A 19,313-nucleotide genomic window follows, 5' to 3' on the forward strand; every position below is an offset into this window, starting at 1 on the left:
AAGGGTCAAAAACACCTGTGCTTTTTTCATATTAAAGTGAAACGTTACCCATAAGAACCTAATGTGGAATAAACAGTATGTTCCTTGCTAAAGAACATTATTTTTAATGAACAATTATGTCACCTAAGTTAGTGTGTGCTGTAAATTGCCCCCAGCATTGCTCTTGTTTCTTTTTGCTTGAGGCTGCCATTTTTCTGAAGCCCAGAGCCACTGAGCAGAAGTAAATCACAAAGGGGAACAAAGCCCATCGATTTAACAGATTCAAAACCGTTATGTTCCCAGAATCCCGGGATTGCTAACTGTCACATTTGCTTGTTTCCTCAACCAAACTGTCAAACCATCAAATGGCTGGTGTCATAACTGATCACATGTGCAGCACCATGGCAGTTGCAGATCAAACAGAAGCAGTTTCCCATGCTGTAAGGACAAGGGTTTATTTCAGCTTTAGGGCTGTCAGCAGATCGGCCTCCACAAATTCGTCAGTGCCTAAATGTGCCTAAAAGTGCCTAAAAATAGAGAGCAACTGAGCATGTGTAGAGCATGGTATGACTGTGTATTACTGGATTTGTATAGATACTTCTCTGTATTTTTAATGTTTTACATAGCTATACCTGCAAAAGTGACCAGCCTGAAGTGATCTAGCAGGACTTCATTTTCTGACTAAAGTTCCATTTTAAGTAGTAATCCCAGAAACAATTATCTATTCTGCAAAGCAGGTGCTAGGCTTTACTGACATGTTATTTTTCACAGCTTCCTATTAGTCAGAATTTAACTTGCTAACCTATTATGTATAACGGGAAAGCTTGATTGTTGATTATTTTGAAAGGGAGCAGAAAATAGGGTGACTCAGTTTTCTGGTACCTTAGGGCCACATGCTTTTAAATGAACCCATTCCAAATGATTACATGTTCGTATCATATTGTAATACACCACATATGATGATGTGTATATTGTATGAATTGAACTGATATGTAACTGTACATGAAACGCTTGCTTAAGTAGCTTTGAAAACGAGGTCATTAGCTTTTATTCAGAAAGTAAAAAATGAAAGGTTTCACCGTAGTTTTTTTTTTTTGTTTTATGTTCCAACATAGTTCAGGAAGAGGGATAAAAGAAGTTGCTTCCTGCATTCACTGCTGGTGACAGGAAAGGGTGTAGTTTCTTTTGTGGAATTTGCTTTTTAGATGAGACTTTCTAAGACCAGTTAAACATTATTATCCATACAGTATCTCACAAAAGTGAGTACACCCCTCATTTTTGTAAATATTTTGTCATAACTTTTCATGTGAAAACACTGAAGAAATTACACTTTTCTACAATGTAAAATAGTAAGTGTTCAGCTTGTATAACAGTGTAAATTTGCAGTCCCTCAAAATAATTCAACACACAGCCATTAATTTCTAAACCACTGGCAACAAAAGTGAGTACACCCCTAAGTGAAAATGTATAAAATTGGGCCCAATTAACCATTTTCACTCCCGGTGTCATGTGACTCATTAGTGTTACAAGGTCTCAGATGTGAATGGGGAGATATAATAAAATATTCAAAAAATGTGAGGGGTGTACTCACTTTTGTGAGATACTATATCAGTAGTGGTGACAGATATGTTCCATTTTTATGTTACTTTCAGTTATGGATAAAAAAAACAAATGTCTTCAATTAATAAGACAAAGTACAATGTGTTGTAGTCTTTAGAAAGCTCTCATGTTAACTTTGTATTTAACTGTATCAGTTCATACCTAGCCCAAATCGTTCTTGTTTTGTCAGAACAATCCTGATTTTTGTACTTTTGGAAGAATTCACAGTTTCAGAAAAAATATCACATCTCATTCTTTGCCTCACAGCTATATATTAGATCGTCTTCAAACTGTGGCCTGGGGGCCACAAGCGGCCCTTTGATTTCTTTTATCTGGGCCTTGGGGAACTTTTATCCACTAAAACGAAGAATGGGGCATAATTACCCCCCCCCCCCCCCCGACGCAAATGAAGGAGCACAACTCCTCCCAGTGACACCAACAATTGGGCCCAATCAATCCAATGATTGGGCACAATTCCTCCCAATGACACCCAAAAATTGGTCACAATTCCTCCTACTGACACCAAAGATGTTTTTCCCCACTGATGTCTGGAACTTTTCTACTCCCACTGGCCACAGTCTGGCTCCCCCTAAAGTCTGAAGGACAGTAATCTGGACCTTCGTTTAGAAAATTTGGAGACCCCTGTATTAGATTACCTGGCTCAGCTGACAGCCATGAACCATTTTTTTTCCAATTCAAAATTATAAAAAAAAAGGGCAGAGATTAACAAAATAGGTAACATTTTTATTATATTATTAGGTTTATGACTGGATGGAGCAGGAAGGGGACTACAGTTTTCTTCTCCTTTGTTCTCAACCAAGCTATGATTTTGCTGCTAAAGCAGAGGTTGAGAATCTGGATGTGCTGACTTCTCTTGAACACAAACTTGCTGCCCTGAATGAAGCTTGCCATATACATAATGATATATAATCAGTCATAGATTTCTTTGCTTCAAATGAGGTTTGCTTGGTTAGTACCTCTGTCGGTTTTTATTTCTGTGGCCCCACTAGGAAGATTGTTCTTCATTTACTATGCTGGTGACAATGACGGGTAGTCTCTGAGAGAGCATTTTTAGCTGCCTGTGTCCCCTGTGATGTTTTTCTGTCTGGGATATGTTACCCAACATAAAACTTGGGGCGCCGCTCTAAGCAAGAGCGACAGGGGCACTGGCATGTAGGCTCACTAATCCAGCGAAGATAGAATCTATGATCATGGGGAAGGCCATACTCCCTTTCCGGCTGGAGTAAAAGTATGAATGTTATATGGCCTCAGCCAGCGCTGCTCCACAAATATTGCAATTGACACGTTTTGCCCCTCTCACCGGGGCTTAGTCATAGAGATCATAAAGGTCCTCTATGACTAAGCCCCATGGGCGGGGTGAAACACATCAGGGGGTGTGGTTTGTGGAGCAACACTGGCTGAGGCCATCTAACATTCGTACTTATACTCTGGTAGAGCAGGCAGTATGGCCTTCCCCATGATCAATGGAACAGATGTTTGGGGAATATCTCCTCGTATAAGCCTCAGACAGCAATAACCAAATGTTACAAACTGTCTGTACTCCACCCAAAGCTAAAATTGAAAGTTTTAATTTTTAACACTGCCGTATATGTTACTCTATTGTTATAGGTGACTGAACTCATACAAGGCAATGACACATCCTCTCTGATATATAACACATCTGTACCACCTTACACACATCAGATCAACCATCTAAAGTCATTTACAGAATACAATATCAGTGTTTCCTGCAGGAATGAAGTAGGCTGGTCATTGCCAAGTCCATGGATTGTGGCCAAAACTGCAGAAGGAGGTAAGAGCCATAAAAATGATGGTCATTTTCAGGGCCAGTGTTGAAACATTGGGAACCTGGAGCCAGAAGGACATTAGACATCTCAGAGTCAGAAGTCAGAACAATATGAGAAATTAGACAAAAAAAAAAAAGAAAAAAAAGAGAAATCGATTATGGAGCTAGACAAAACAAAAGCCAAAAGTCAAACATCTCCTCCAAGGCACAATGTACACAAGGCAAAGAGGGAGACCTAGCATTCAGCTACAGGTCCAGGAAGCGCTTTACAATCTCAATATGCTCCATAGCATCTACTGTGGTTGCATTTTCTTACTGTACTGTGTCTATGGAGGAGCAGCATTGTAACCCCAAGACAGAAACAGCAACCCTGCTTCTCATCAAAACATAAAGGACAACCTGGTGTTACTCAAATTGTGTCAGATACTTTAGAGACAGTTATTGTGCCATTAACATCTGCTTTACAGAAGAATGAAGCATGTGGAATACCGTAAAGCAGTATTACACCAAAAAAACATGTACGGTAATATATTACAGCTTACTAATCCTTAGATGTGGTGGCTACTTTCGTTTTCTTTGTTTATCTGGTGATCTGGCCAGTAACACACCTCCTGTAGTAGAGTGCCTCCGCTCTGCGCCAAGGAGCACAAATACACCTTTGGACAGCAGTTTTGTTAATCTAGGGAGAGGGGAGTGTTATGCCACGTACACACGAGCGGACTTTTCGACATCCAAACTCCGACGGACTGAGTCCGGCGGACTATCCGATCGTGTGTGGGCTGCAACGGACTTTAGCGAAGCTAAAGTCTGACGGACTTTAGAAATGAAGCATGCTTTAAATTTTCCCGACGGAACTCCGCCGGACCCGGTCCCCTTCGAAAAATCCGCTCGTGTGTGTGCTACTCCGACGGACTAAAACCGACGCTAGGGCAGCTATTGGCTACTGTCTAGGAACTTCCTACGTCGAATCCAGTCGTACGTCATCACGTTCGACTCCGTCGGAGTTTGGTGTGATGGTGTGTGGTCAAGTCCGTTCGGTCGAAAAGTCCGCCAGAACTCCGGCGGAACTCCGGCGGAACTCCTTTGGAGGTCTGTCAGACTTAATCCCTCTCGTGTGTACGGGGCATTAGATATACTTGCAGATTTAGATGCACTAACACATAGAAGCTGAACTCCAGCTAACATTTTTTAAGCCGTTAAAGTAACAGTTGTTTCCTTTTGGGATAAAGGGTTTACATAAATAAATACATTCTGATCAAAGTATGCAGCATTGTCTTCATTAAATGGTTTGCCTCAACCCTATAACTGCTATATCTGCAGGACAGCTTGTTCTTTTGAAAAACAACAGACTTACTGGCTAGATGCCTAGATGAAAATAAAAGACAGCCTAAAAAAATAAAGCTAATGCAGCCACCACATCTAAGCATATAATAAAATTGCTTTTTGATTTAATACTGCTTTAAAGAGGAAGTAAACCCTGATGGGTTTACTTGCTCTTTCATTACCTGCAAAGGCAAAGCATAATAGACTACTATGCATCGCATAGTAGTCCATTATGTGTCACTTACCTGACACAGGAGCCAGCGAAGTAACCGCTGTCCCCTGTAGTCCGGCGCATCCATCTTCTCGGTGGGGTCTCCCAGCTCCGCCGCTGTCATTCAGCGAAGCTGCGATGATGTCACTCCCGCGCATGCGCACGGGAGCCGGCGCGTGCAGCATCTTCGTCATTGACGATGCCACGCTCAGTGCGCATGCGCCGTAGACAGCGATGCCTGTCTTCGGGCAAATATCTCCTAAACCGTATAGGTTTAGGAGATATTTCTTAGACCTACAGGTAAACCTTAATCTAGGCTTACATGTAGGTCAAATTGGTTTGTAAGGGTTTACAACCACTTTAATAAGTATAGGGAACAGGAGGAGACCTGACAAATAGATTAAAATAAGTTGGTAAATTTGTTTTTTAAATAATCTCTGTGGATCTTGATCCTACTCCAATATATATCTAGTGTGTACTGATAGAAGGAAAAAAAAAGTTGCATTATTGGTCTATGCTTAATTCAGGAAATATCCCAAAATGGGCATCTTCGATTCAATCTGTCATCTATGATTGATTCTATGATATATGGATATGATGTCATGTGATATATGCTACTTGAAAGGATGTATTTGCAGAAAGGTCCAAAGACTGGACTTCTCTGCAAAGAAGGGAAGCCATGTATACCAGTAGCTAGTGCATCACTTTTTAGTTTATAGTATTAAAACTCTCTCTATTCAATAAAAAAAAAAAAAAAAAAAGCTAACATTGTTGCAAAAGTATTGAAATCTATTCTTTTTTTTAGCTCCATCTATTGCTCCGGAGAACATCACCATAGTATTAAATGGATCATCATCATTAAAAGTCAACTGGAGTCAACCTTCGCTCAGTGCTATGAATGGGGTTCTTCTAGGTTATAAGATATGGCACACGTGGAAAGTCTATGGAAGTCCAGTAAGTATCAACATTTAAAATACATATGTACCCTTTTTTGGATATATTCTTCTTATTACATATTAATGGGTTAAAAAACACATTGGGGGGATTAACGAAAACTGGAGCACTCAGAATCTGGTGCAGCTGTGCATGCTAACCAGTCAGCTTCTAACTTCAGCTTGTTCTATTAACCGCTTCCGGATCAGCCACCGCAGTTTTACTGCAGCAGGTTGGCTCCCCTGCGTTAAACCGCTTAACTGTATGTGGGCTCGCGGGGTCTGGATAGCAGGTGCGTGCGCTGGCTGCACAGTGGGGGTGCCAGTACTCATGGCCAGCGGTCGCGATCGTGAAGAGGAGAGACAGAACAGGGATGAGTGTGTGTAAACACACACTTTCCTGTTCTGTTCTGACAGATCGTGTGTTCCTATTAGCTAGGAACCACAATCTGTCACTTCCTCTAGTTAGTCCCTCCCCCTTCATTTAGAATCCCAGGGAACACAGTTAACCCCTTCACTGGCAGTGGCATTTTTCCAGTAATCAATGCATTTTAATCGCACTGATCGCTGTATTAACGCCAATGGTTCTCTTTTTTCTTTTTTACTAAAAATATGTAGAAAAACACATATCGACCTAAACTGAGGAAAAAAGAATTTTTTAAATATATTTTTGGGGGATATTTATTATAGCAAAAGGATAAATATACTGCGTTTTTTTCAAAATTGTCGCTATTTTTTTGTTTATAGCGCAAAAAATAAAAACGCAGAGGTGATCAAATCCCACCAAAAGAAAGCTCTATTTGTGGGAAAAAATGGACGTCAATTTTGTTTAGGTACAACGTTGCACGACCGTGCAATTGACAGTTAAATTGATGCAGTGCCGAATCGCAAAAAGTGCTCTGGTCAGGAAGGGGGTAAATTCTTCTGGGGCTGAAGTGGTTAAAGTACAAGTCCATTCTAACACTAAAATCCCCGTATCTACAGACATCCACAATCCAACCCTAACCTATCTACCCCTATGAAGAAGAAATCAGTATACATACCTTTTTTGAAGCCGATCCGACCCCATCCCACGCTGAGCTGTCAGCCATGGCTTTGCTGTGGAGACAGGGTGCAGAGGACACAGCCGACAACGGAAGCCCCATAGTAACTCTGTGGGGGATGTCACTCTCCATTCATTGCACAGCTGTTGTTGGCTGTGTCCTCTGCAGAGCTTCCACCACTGGAGACCGGGTTGGATCGGCTTCAAAAATGGTATGTATACTGATTTCTTCTTTACAGGGCTAGATAGGTCAGTGTTAGATTGTGAATGTATGTAGATTCTGGGATTTTAGTGCTAGGTCTGACTTCTACTTTAAGCTTTGATAATAAAACCTGGAAGCTGATAGGTTTCTGTGGAGAGCTGCACCACCATGCTTCATTTTTAGTAAATCTCCCCCACCGTGTCAAAACTACAAGTTGCCAATAAGCATTTTCTAGCACCTTGTTTAGCAGAGTTAACTGTTACATAAATGACTCTGTGGACTTGCAGAATGTAGTTGTATATGTATATGTGTACATGAGTGTACATGTTTTAAATAACTGAATGCATTAGGCTTAGTTCAGTAAAATTATTATTAACTCCACTCATTATATATTATTATTATAATTTTTTCCTATACACAAGCATACATATTGCTTAGTTGTGGAATCGTTATTTCTTTATATGAACACTGAACTGTTGAAAGGGTGGCCCATACACTGTATGAATTTTTCCCAGTTTTGGGAAAGCTGCCTAAAATTTGCTCAGTAGGCAGCCCTGTTGGCCTCCTCCTGCCCAACATCCCTCAATTGAAAAATCAAAGGAGTTGGGTAGAAAATTGTTGGCTGAGCCTCACTGCTTCAAATCAGATGCAGCCACTGTTAGGTTATTTTGAAAGCTCCTGGAGCCTGCTGTCACAGTACAATGGCTGCAGCAGGAGATTCGTCCATCTACACTATGTAGCGTAGATGGATGAATATGTCAGGTTTTTTTGTAGCTTACCAGTCCTTAGTTAGTTTTAGACATGTCCGGTTCGCTTAGTTTCAAATTAATGTTCGGACAAATTTTTCGTTATTCAGAGATTCGGATATATCTGAATACCCAAATTACAGTATAAACAAAGTTTACCGAATGCTCCGAATAACAAAGCGAAATTTGTCCAAATTTCAGAAATCCAAATTGAAATTCGAATCTAACTTTACATTAAATTCCATTTGAATTTGAACTGTAAACATATTTCTGAAATCACAGACTGTGTGTGTGATTAGTGTACCATTTCGAAATAATAAAGTTTATGTTAAGCCAAATGTGATTTAAAGAGTCATTGTAATCATTTGATGAAGATTTTTCTTTTGTTTGTTCACATTGCCTCATTCAAATTGAAAAAAATATAACATTTTGATTTCGACCGATTCTAAATTTATCGTTTTGAACGTTTTTGAATTGAACAAAAATTGGTAAATTCAAAGATAATTAAAAAAATTCCGAATACAAATTTTAACGGATCAACCGAATTTAATGAAACGAAATAACTAGATCTAACGAAACAAAGTGAAACACATTTTTTCATCATGCACATGTCTAGTTCGTTTTCATTTTCCAAGTTAGGAACATTTTAGCCACTTCAGCGCCAGAATATTTTACACCCTTCCTGACCAGAGCACTTTTTAGAATTTGGCCTGCTTCGCTTTAACTGAAAATTGCGCAATCGTGCGGCGCTGTACCCAGATGAAATTTGCATCCTTTTTTTTCCCACATTTAGAGCTTGTGGTATTTGATCACCTCTGCGTTTTTTTTGTTTTTGTTTTGCACTATAAGCAAAAAAAAGACCAACAATAAAAAAAATTAAAAAAACCTATAATAAATGTCTGTAATAAATATGCACTGATTACTGTGTAAATGTGACTGGCAGGGAAGGGGTTAACAGTAGGGGGCCATAAAATAAACAGGCTACGTGAACAGAGAGTTGATTCCACCGGTGCTCTTGTGAATCCTCAGTAATAGGGTGTTCACACACTAGGTGCAATGGCTACCTTACCTCACTGCTGTAAGGCAAACAGCATTTGTTAATTCCAACAAATATAGTGTTGCTATCAGCTGGTAAAGATACTGTAGGCAGTTCCCTCTAGGCGCTCAACCGTAAACCATAGGCAATATTCATAGAAGAAAAAAAGGGGGAGGCTCCAATGGTGAAGTAAGTAGTAAATTTTTTTTATTTTAATAAGAAACGGACATAGTCCTGGGTACTCACATTCAATCACATCAAAGCACACAGTATACAACAAACGAGCACCGCGCTCGTACTCCGGACGTCACTTCCGGTGTCCTCTCTCTCCTATAGTGTTCCTGTATTCCATAAAAAAAAATACAGGAACACTATAGGAGAGAGAGGACACCGGAAGTGACGTCCGGAGTACGAGCGCGGTGCTCGTTTGTTGTATACTGTGTGCTTTGATGTGATTGAATGATTCATCCAGCTCCCATGTAATAAAGATGAACAAAGACTGACATGTTTGAAGTTTAGCCTGTGTTACAACCATTGCTCCCTCCATAGACACAGTGGAATAGTGAGTGTAGCCACCAAGGGACAAGAAGTGTATTATTTACAGGCTTTCCAGCTGAAAATAAAGGAAAAAAGCCTTTGGGTTTGTAGACACCTAACAGCTGTGTGATAATCTTTGTGAATCTCTTTTAAAAGAAAAAAATATTTTTCAATTTTTCAGAAGAATACAATATAGAAACAGTATTACAGAGACATACAATATACATCCTGGTATCGGTCTATCAGTATTCCTTGGATCCCTCCAAAGGCTATCCCGGAATTTTTTTTATTACAGTACAAATGTATAGGGATATCAGACTATGCTTGTTAATAGACTTTTACTTTTATCGATCTCATCATAAAGGCAGTTAAAATAGTGTTGTTGAGTGTTATACTAGCACTAGTAGCTGTAATCCACTACTTTTAGAGAAGGCTAAATAAAGCACCTTTATGAATAGTCTTTCAAGTCTAAAGCTTTAGCCCTTGTACATTCTGTACATTCTAACAACCAAATCTGTTGGATTTTGTCTGACGGATTTTGTCCGATGGATTTTGTCCGAAACTGTTGCATACACACGGTCGGACAAAGTTGTTGAAAAATCCGATTGTACATAACGTGATGACGTTATTTCGTTACGACGGGACTAGGTCCAGGCTAGTAGCCAATAGCTTCGGTCTAGGAATTTGATCTGAGCATGCGTGGCACTTTGTCCGTCGGAGTAGGCTACACATGATCGGAGTATGTCCGATCAGAGCATTTTGTCAGAAAATTTTACGGACAAGTTGGAAAACTTGGTCCGTCGGATACTCCGACGGAAACAGTCCGATGGAGACCACACACAGTCGGATTATCCGACAAAATGGTCCGATAGGACACATTCCATCGGAATCTCCAACCATGTGTACAAGGGCTTAAAGTCTAAAGCTGGCCATACAGCATGCAAATAGCCCTCTCCTGTGTCAGAAACCATGAATCAGACTGAGACAGAAGTACAATCAAATCACACTTGTTTATTAAATAAAAATAAAAAGGTAAATAGAAAAAGCGTAGTCAAAGCATAGCCAGAGGCCAGTAACCGGATTGAGTAGTCAGCCAGGTCAGAGTTCAATAACCAGATCGGGTAATCAGCCAGGCCAGAAGTCAGGGATCTAAGTAGAGCAACAGCAAGTAGGATAAGGAGCCAGAAGGGATGTCAGCAAGCCAGTCGTTAAACAGAACCGCAGGGATGGTTTCTTGTGATGTGACCAAGGTGAAGGCAGAGGTGAAGTGAGCTGGACAGTTTTAAGTAGGCAGGTCAGACGAGCATGATCAGGATGAGAGCTGGCACTTAGCTGACAGCTGAGCAGCCAGCCCAGAGAAGGAAGGGCTAAGCCAGCCCTGACATCCTGCCCAACAACCTCTGATTTAGACATAAAAGGAAAAAACAAAAAAACAAAGCTAAATTGTCCAAATACTGACCCAAACCTGTAGCCAAACGTTATGCCAGGGCCTGAGTCTTCTTGCTTCTTTACTGAAAAGTGGGAGGGTTCTTTTTGGGGTGCCCACATGCTACCTGATGACGTGAATATTTCCAGTTTGTCAATGGGGTTCTTGTGGCTTCCTGGTGAATCCGGTGACCATGTGGTAACATCATGATAATGGGTGGCAATAAGACTGGTTGACAGTGGACCAGGACTGCATTGCTGGCCTTCCAGTCTTCACTACCAGAAGGGGCTCTGCAGAGGATCAAGTGGTGGCAGATTTAGGTAATTTAAAGTAGGCTTGGGAATTTATTTTTTTACAAAAAAAAATTGTGACTAGGTAGGAGCAGGGGGGATGAGAGAGATAATGTTTTTTTCCAATTCCCCCCCCCCCCCCATTATGAGCTTTAAAAAAATTAAAGCGGATTGTTACCCATTCCAATGACTTGGCAACTCTGCATCCTGCCCCCCCTTCACAGGATATTTATTGAGTCCTTTTTTTTTAGTTTTTTTTTTTGACAAACCCCTCATTCTCCATCATTCACCTAGGCAAATGACATGCATATCCCAGGAGGCAACAGACGGAAAACAAGCTCTGGACTGCCGCACTCTTCAGAAAACCAAGTTCTTATATTGGAAAATCACATCACAGCTCAACAAACACAGCGAACAAGGAAAAATTGCTGACTTTTCGCACTAGCTGTAGTGCGACAGCTAGTGCGAAACGTCACCAATTTTTCCTTGTTCGCTGTGTTTGTTGAGCTGTGATGTGATTTTCCAATAAAAGAAAGTGGTTTTCTGAAGAGTGCGGCAGTCCAGAGCTTGTTTTTTGTCTGTTGCTAGTGGTAATAGCCAGCACCTGTGGCTTCCCAGCCGAAGAGACAGTTTACAGCCTGCATGTGTGCTCCTGGAGCGGTGAGATCCCTTCTCCTTCATATCCCAGGAGGCACCAGGAGCCCTTCATGTTACACCATTCGCCAACATTTTAAACACTTTTGTGTTTTGACATGTTGCTCCTGTAATTTGCTCAGTGTAAAGAAAAATGTTGATTGTTGGCAAAGTTGGGCAATCTGTTCTGCTCTTTTATTTTAAAAGCTCTGATCATATTAGGAATTCTACATACTGTAACTTTTATCTGCTGAACGTGTTCTTATGCCATATGTGTCTCTGTTGTCTTAGAGAATAGAGGAACTATGTCAAGGCTTGTCATCAGAGAAATAGCTGATGTTTCTGCTAGTGACATAAAATGTTGCGGGTGACTACAAGGCTTAATTTTTACTTCCGTCTCAGAGCAGCTTGCTTAGCGTTTTTCTCCCACTCGGTGGCTAAAGGAAAAATGTGGTTAACCACCAGCAGTGCAGTCACTTGTTTTCTTCTTAGGCTGAATTGAAAGATCTGTTGTTGTGTGACGCATGGCTACTCGTGATCAATTTCAAGTCATAATCTATTGTCAGAAATGCACAGTTCAAGAGAGCTATGGTTGTTGAAAGTATTGTCTGTACTGAGACCTCCAGCTATATAGGACTTTTGGTGTTCCTCTTTCAGTAATTGTTTTCACTGGCACTGAAATCACCATCCCACAATATATGTAACCACTCTGTGGGCTGTACAGATATTCAAAGAGATGCATTCTAAAAACATACAGAAATTGGATAAAATGTTTAGAATGCCAATTCAACCATTCACACATGATTTTTTCATTATTTTAATTACAACAGACTGAAAGCAGAAATCTCTCATACAGCCTCATATATTATGGTGAAAAGAATGACAGATGTTATGTAATAAAAGGCATTGACGAGTAGGTGCTTGGTGGAGTATGCACAAATTGTAGGCAGAATAGACATTTGTACAGATACACTGTGTATGCAAAGGAAAAGGTCCATAAGCCGAACATCATAAAGCGGACCCATATGCATGAAGGGAGATAAATGGCAGCCTCAGCCTGGACTACAACTGGGAAAGCTCCAACGTGTTTCGCTCCACCCATTGGAGCTTAATTATGGGGATGATTATGCTCCAAGGGGCAGAGCGAAATGCATTGGGGTGTGGCTGCGCTGGGGTCAGGACTTAGGCTGCTATTCATCTCACTTCATGCACATGGGTCTGCTTCATGATGTGCAGTTTATGGACCTTTTCCTTTGACATTGCTTCAGCTTGGAGCTAGGACAAGCTCCCTGTCCATGCCTGCACTCACAGCGGTCAAGTTAGACCTCTCTACCTGAGCGGCACTTAAATATTGTCTTTTCGAGTGACAATGTGTACAGCGTGGACATGGCGGAATGGTGGCACAGCATCACATAACATTGAAAGTTTTATACCAGTTTATTTATTAGGTTGATTGTTGTACTGTGGTTTGGCCACAGAGATAGTGTACCAGCAGTTTTGGTGCAGTTAACCTGTGGTTTCCCATATACTTTGTATTAGGTTTAGCATTTTCTGAAAGTGCACCAAATGTCCCGCGTGCTGCATCTTTGTTGCACTTTCAGAAAATGCACCAAAAAGGCATAATCTAATAGCAAGTCTATGGTAGACCACAGGTTAATCACATTAAAACCACAGATACACCCACGCTGCAACAAAAACCACAAAGCACTAGTGTGAAACTGGCCTTAGAAGATTGTGGGTTTGTTCATTTGTTCTGGGATTCTAGCTTCTTGAGACATTTAGTACTTAAAGTGCAAGTAAAATCAAAACTTTTTTGAGGTTATGCATACAGTAGTGAGAGGTTAGAACCCGTGTCAAATTCCTAATACAGTCTGTGTCCCCAATGGGGTGTTTCACCCTCTCTCTGTGTCTGTGTATTCCCATCAGAGCTGTGTCACATCCCCACATATACACGCACGTACAAACGTAAATGCATGTGTCGGGGCGCCTACGTCTGAAAATGTTGATTGCGGTACACATGTTATAAATCATTGTGTACGTCCGGAATGAGAGCAATAATTCTACCACCAGACCTCCTTTGTAACACTAAACTGATGATTTTTAGGGGGCTTTTTAAGCATTGCCTGTGGAAAATGTAGGGTACTGACATGTTTATGGTTTGACATATTGCGTATCAATTTACTCTGTGAAACCTTGGCTTTTATACTTTTATACCAACAAAAATTGTATAATTTATCGCTTTTTTTGTGCCCCCTAAAATGTATTTGAATGTGTTTTTTTTACTGAAATCTACTGAAACCTTTGTGGTAATATTGTGTGAAATAAAAAAAATGGAACTACCACTATTTTATCCTCTAGGGTGTCTGCTTTTAGAAAATATATAATGTTTTATATAATTTTCAGGCCTAAAATGATTTTTTTAAATGTGTTCAAAAAGGGCCCTGGCTGTGAAAGGGTTAAAGGATAAGTTCACCTTTGGGAACAGGTTACATGTTCTACCCTTAAGATTTGTTTGTTAAAAAAACTGGCTCCTTACTTTTTTAGCTGACAATGGAAAGTATTAAATGTACAACTTGTATAACAGTGTAAATTTGCTGTCCCCTCAAAATAGCTCAACACACAGCCATTAATGTCTAAACTGCTGGCAACAAAAGTGAGTACACCCCCTAAGTGAAAATGTCCAAATTGGGCCCAAAGTGTCAATATTTTGTGTGTCCGCCATTATTTTCCAGCACTGCCTTAACCCTCTTGGGCATGGAGTTTACCAGAGCTTCACAGGTTGCCACTGGAGTCCTCTTCCACTCCTCCATGACGACATCACGGTGCTGGTGGATGTTAGAGACCTTACGCTCCTCCACCTTCCATTTGAGGATGCCCCACAGATGATCAATAGGGTTTAGGTCTGGAGACATGCTTGACCAGTCCATCACATTTACCCTCAGCTTCTTCAGCAAGGCAGTGGTCATCTTGGAGGTGTGTTTGGGGTCATTATCATGTTGAAATACCGCCCTGCGGCCCAGTCTCTGAAGGGGTGGGGGATCATGCTCTGCTTCAGTATGTCACGGTACATGTTGACATTCATGGTTCTCTGAATGAACTGTAGCTCCCCAGTGCCAGCAGCACTCATGCAGCCCCAGACCATAACTAGGGTTGCCACCTGTCCGGGATTCACCAGGACAGTTCGGGTTTGGAATCATGTGTCTGGGTTTCTGACCACCAGAAACCCGGACACATTATTCAGACTGGATTATGGCATCCCAGAAGGGTTGCTGGTTGCAGTTGTCTAAGCCAACAGTGTCTGTTTCAGTCTTGTTCACACTGCCCAAAGCCAGCACTAGCACACACTCTCACACACTCAGACTGGAGAGGAGAGTGGGATCGATCTGCTCCTCTTCCTACCGCCTCTACCCCTCTCTGTCTGCCCACACTCCAATCCCTGGCATTGCGCCTCAGAAAAGAAAATCCAGCAGCCTCAGATACAGTACATCCGGATGAGGGGTGTTGACTGCCAAGGGGTGAGTGAGCTTACTATCCATCCCTGTCTGTGAAGTGTTCCCCCTTTTCTCTCCTGCCTCTGAGTACAGTAAGGTAAATCCAGGTTCCCAGAGCACCCCTTACATCAGTGTTCCCCTTTACACCAGAGGCCATAGTGTTCCCCATAAATCCAGGTTCCCAGAACATCCTTTATGTTCGAGTCCCCCCTTACATCAGAGTTTGCAGAGTCCACCCTTACAGTGTAAGGGAACTCTGTGAGATCAGATGTAAAAGGGGAACTATGTGGACTCTAATGTAAAGGGGAACTTTTGTGATTAACTTTGTATGATTAGAAATGTTATTTAATTGCAAAATATATGTATAGTTTTTACTATAAAAAATAAATAAAAAATAAATTCTTTTGCACCGCTAGTGTTTGGGTTTGACTTTTAGAAAAAGTGGCAACCCTGAACCATGATGACACTCCCACCACCATGCTTGACTGTAGGCAAGACACACTTGTCTTTGTACTCCTCACCTGGTTGCCACCACACATGCCTGACACCATCTGAACTAAATAAGTTTATCTTGGTCTCATCAGACCACAGGACATGGTTCCAGTAATCCATGTCCTTAGTCTGCTTGTCTTCAGCAAACTGTTTGGGGGCTTTCTTGTGCATCATCTTTAGAAGGAGCTTCCTTCTGAGACGACAGCCATGCAGACCAATTTGATGCAGTGTGCAGTGTATGGTCTGAGCACTGACAGGCTGACCCCCCCTCCCCCACCCCTTCAACCTCTGCAGAAATACTGGCAACACTCATTCATCTATTTCCCAAACACAACCTCTGGATATGATGCTGAGCACGTGCACTCAACTTCTTTGGTCAACCATGGCGAGTCCTGTTCTGAATGGAACCTGTCCTGTTAAACCACTGTATGGTCTTGACCACCATGCTGCAGCTCAGTTTCAGCGCTTGGCAATCTTCTTATAGCCTAAGCCAGTGATGGCGAACCTTGGCACCCCAGATGTTTTGGAACTACATTTCCCATGATGCTCCACTACACTGCAGAGTGCCAGAGCATCATGGGAAATGTAGTTCCAAAACATCTGGGGTGCCAAGGTTCGCCATCACTGGCCTAAGCCATCTTTATGTAGAGCAGCAATTCTTTTTTTCAGACCCTCAGAGAGTTCTTTGCCATGAGGTGTCATGATGAACTTCCAGTGACCAGTATGAGAGAGTGAGAGCGATAACACCAAATTTAACACACCTGCTCCCGAATCACACCTAAGACCTTGTAACACTAACAAGTCACATGACACCGAGGAGGGAAAATGGCTAAATGGGTCCAATTTGGACATTTTCACTTAGGGGTGTACTCACTTTTGTTGCCAGACGTTTAGACATGAATGGCTGTATGTTGAGTTAATTTGAGGGCACAGCAAATGTACACTGTTATACAAGCTGTACACTCACTACTTTACATTGTAGCAAAGTGTCATTTCTTCAGTGTTGTCACATGAAAAGATATAATAAAATATTTACAAAAATGTGAGGGGTGTACTCACCTTTGTGAGATACTGTGTGTGTGTGTATATATATATATATATATATATATATATATAATTTTCTCAGTATTGCAAATATATTCTATTTCACGACCTATGCTTACATACTCAGAATAGATATGGTAAAGCCTTGGTTTTTGAGGTTTGTTTCTAAACTCAAGTTTACGTTAATATTAGCCTTTATGTTTTTTTCTAATCACATGGCACCATGTTTCCATAGTCACTTTTTTACAAGAAATTGCCTATACATTTCCCACATGGTCAGCAGAAATAAGGGAGAAGTATACAATGCCTTATTATGGTTGTTGGGCTTCAGAGTAATTTGGGGAAATTCTGCTTTAACAAAATGTTTCATATTTCTGTAAGGTGGGGAGAACTGAAAATGTCTTACCAGCTATTTCATCAAAGATTTCCAAATTTTCAATTCTTTGACTAATGAACTGAAATAATTGTTGTAATGTCGAAATGATCTTTTAGAAACAGTAGATCGCATTCTTGAGCATTAGCATTTTTCCTATGTGACTTTACAAACCACACTTTTAAGCGTGTGCTTGCCTTTAAAATGAATAGATTTTTTTTGCTGTTGATAATAGGTTATAGAAAGTCTCCTATGGGATCCCTATAAATGCATTTAACTATCTAATCGCAGTGATGTAATTCACTGCAGTTGATGCGCGAAGAGCTTCTGAATATCTGCAGATTTTAGGACTACACAGTCTTTGAAATAATGATTTAAAAAGTTTTAGATTAGAAGCAAAGCTAACTATACAGCAGTAGAATTTTGTTAGAACAATCAAATGGAAATTCAGAAAAATTGTCCATCAGAATATTTTGTCTTACCATCATTGAGTTAACTAATTAAGTTCAAAAGCCCTAAAATTTCCTCAAAATTAATGATGTATTATGGCTTGTACACACGGTCGGACATTCCGACCAAAAAATCCATCGGATTTTTTTCCGACAGATTTTGGCCGAAACTGGTGCTGCATACACACGTTCGGACAAAGTTGTCAGAAAATCCGATCGCTCAGAACGTGGTGATGTTCCCTGCGTGTGACGGGACTACGTCGAGGCAAGTAGCCAATAGCTTTGGTCTCGTAATTTGATCTGAGCATGCGTGGCAATTTGTCCGTCGGAATTCTCTACAAACGATCGGAAAAAGTCTGATTGGATTTTTTTTTAGGAACATTTTATATCCTGCTCTCCATTTTTTTCCGTTGGAATTTCCGACGGAAAAAGTCAGATGGAGCCTACACACGGTCGGATTTTCCGACAACATGATCCGATCACACATTTTCCGTCGGAAATTCTGACTGTGTGTAAAAGGCATTAATCAGGTTTGTTTTGTGCCTTGTATGACAATTCCCTATCGAAAATCATATTCTCAGTTAGAATTTCAAGAAACATTTTCCATCCTGCTCCTTTAAATTTTCTGATCACCATGGTCAAAAAAAAATTGGCAATTTGATCCCATATCCGTTAGAAAAACAAATGTTTGTTCCAAAAATGAAAAATTTCAAATAAAATTCTATTGGTGTTTGGCCAACTTTACTGGAAAACCATTCAAAATAAGAGTGCAGGAGGTGTGTCTTCCATTGTTGTGGAGAATAGACAGGTGTGTCAGATAATTGACAGATTGGTAAAGCCGGCAATAGAAAATTGCTTGAATACCACAGCAATACAATCAGTGTTGATGGGAGAATCCCTCCCACGGAGCCATTGTGTTCTCCTGGCGGGGTAAGCTGTCCCCACCGGGAGGATACAGTGATTACTGCTAGTGGCTATGTCAAATTGGGCAGACTGGTTGTACCCAAGTTGACCGAATGATCAACTAGGGTACATTCAGCTTGCCCATAAATGGTTGGAATCTAAGCCCATCCCTGCTAAACTATGACCTATGGCCTGTCTAAAAAAAATAAAAAAAAGTTTCACCCTACAAGGCAATATCATAATGTGCTAGTATGCATCACATACTTACTTTGTTGCTAGAAGGTTGCTAAGACACTCCCAGCTGTTACTGTTCACCCCCACCATCACAGAAGTGGGCTCCCCAATGCTGACCTTAGAGCCACTGCGTCAGGGGAGAGAAAATGCATGTGGGGGAGTTTGAATCAGTAAAAGTTCTCTTCTGTGATGGTGGAGGTGTACAGTACCAGATATACTGGTACAGTACAGCAGCAAAGCAGGATGGGATGATGTCATCTTTGGGAGTTTTTCAGCCAGGCTAAAGGAGGTACTATTTGTAAATAGCTATAGCAAGGGCATTATTCAACTTTGGTCAAAGCTGCATGGTTTGGCTTTATCTACAGATGCCCCTTATCTGCATAGGCAGTAGAGGTGAACTATGCCTTTAAGTAGAACAACAAAGCAGAGTATTCATTTGTAAATGCACTTTATTTGGCATATACTGTACTATCCAAGAACAAGTGAAAGTTTCATCCCTCTACTTCTGACAAAACGTATGCTGTATAGACAGTGTTTAGGCCACGTGTCCTCTGTCACTGTTTG

General features: G+C 40.9%; 1 protein-coding gene across 5 annotated transcripts in view; it reads left to right on the forward strand.

Moving 5' to 3' along the window:
- Nucleotides 1-19,313, forward strand: part of MERTK (MER proto-oncogene, tyrosine kinase) — a 171,038-nt gene that overhangs the window by 83,828 nt on the left and 67,897 nt on the right. For all 5 annotated transcript variants that reach the window (XM_077486112.1, XM_077486113.1, XM_077486115.1 and 2 more), the window contains 2 exons: nt 3,208-3,391; nt 5,725-5,873. In XM_077486112.1, coding sequence (XP_077342238.1) covers nt 3,208-3,391; nt 5,725-5,873 — 333 coding nt within the window. The remainder of the gene's footprint in view (nt 1-3,207; nt 3,392-5,724; nt 5,874-19,313) is intronic.

Source organism: Lithobates pipiens, unplaced genomic scaffold, assembly GCF_037356315.1.
Source record: "Lithobates pipiens isolate NorthernLeopardFrog02 unplaced genomic scaffold, aLitPip1_a1.2 Scaffold_18, whole genome shotgun sequence".
NCBI lineage: Eukaryota > Metazoa > Chordata > Amphibia > Anura > Ranidae > Lithobates > Lithobates pipiens.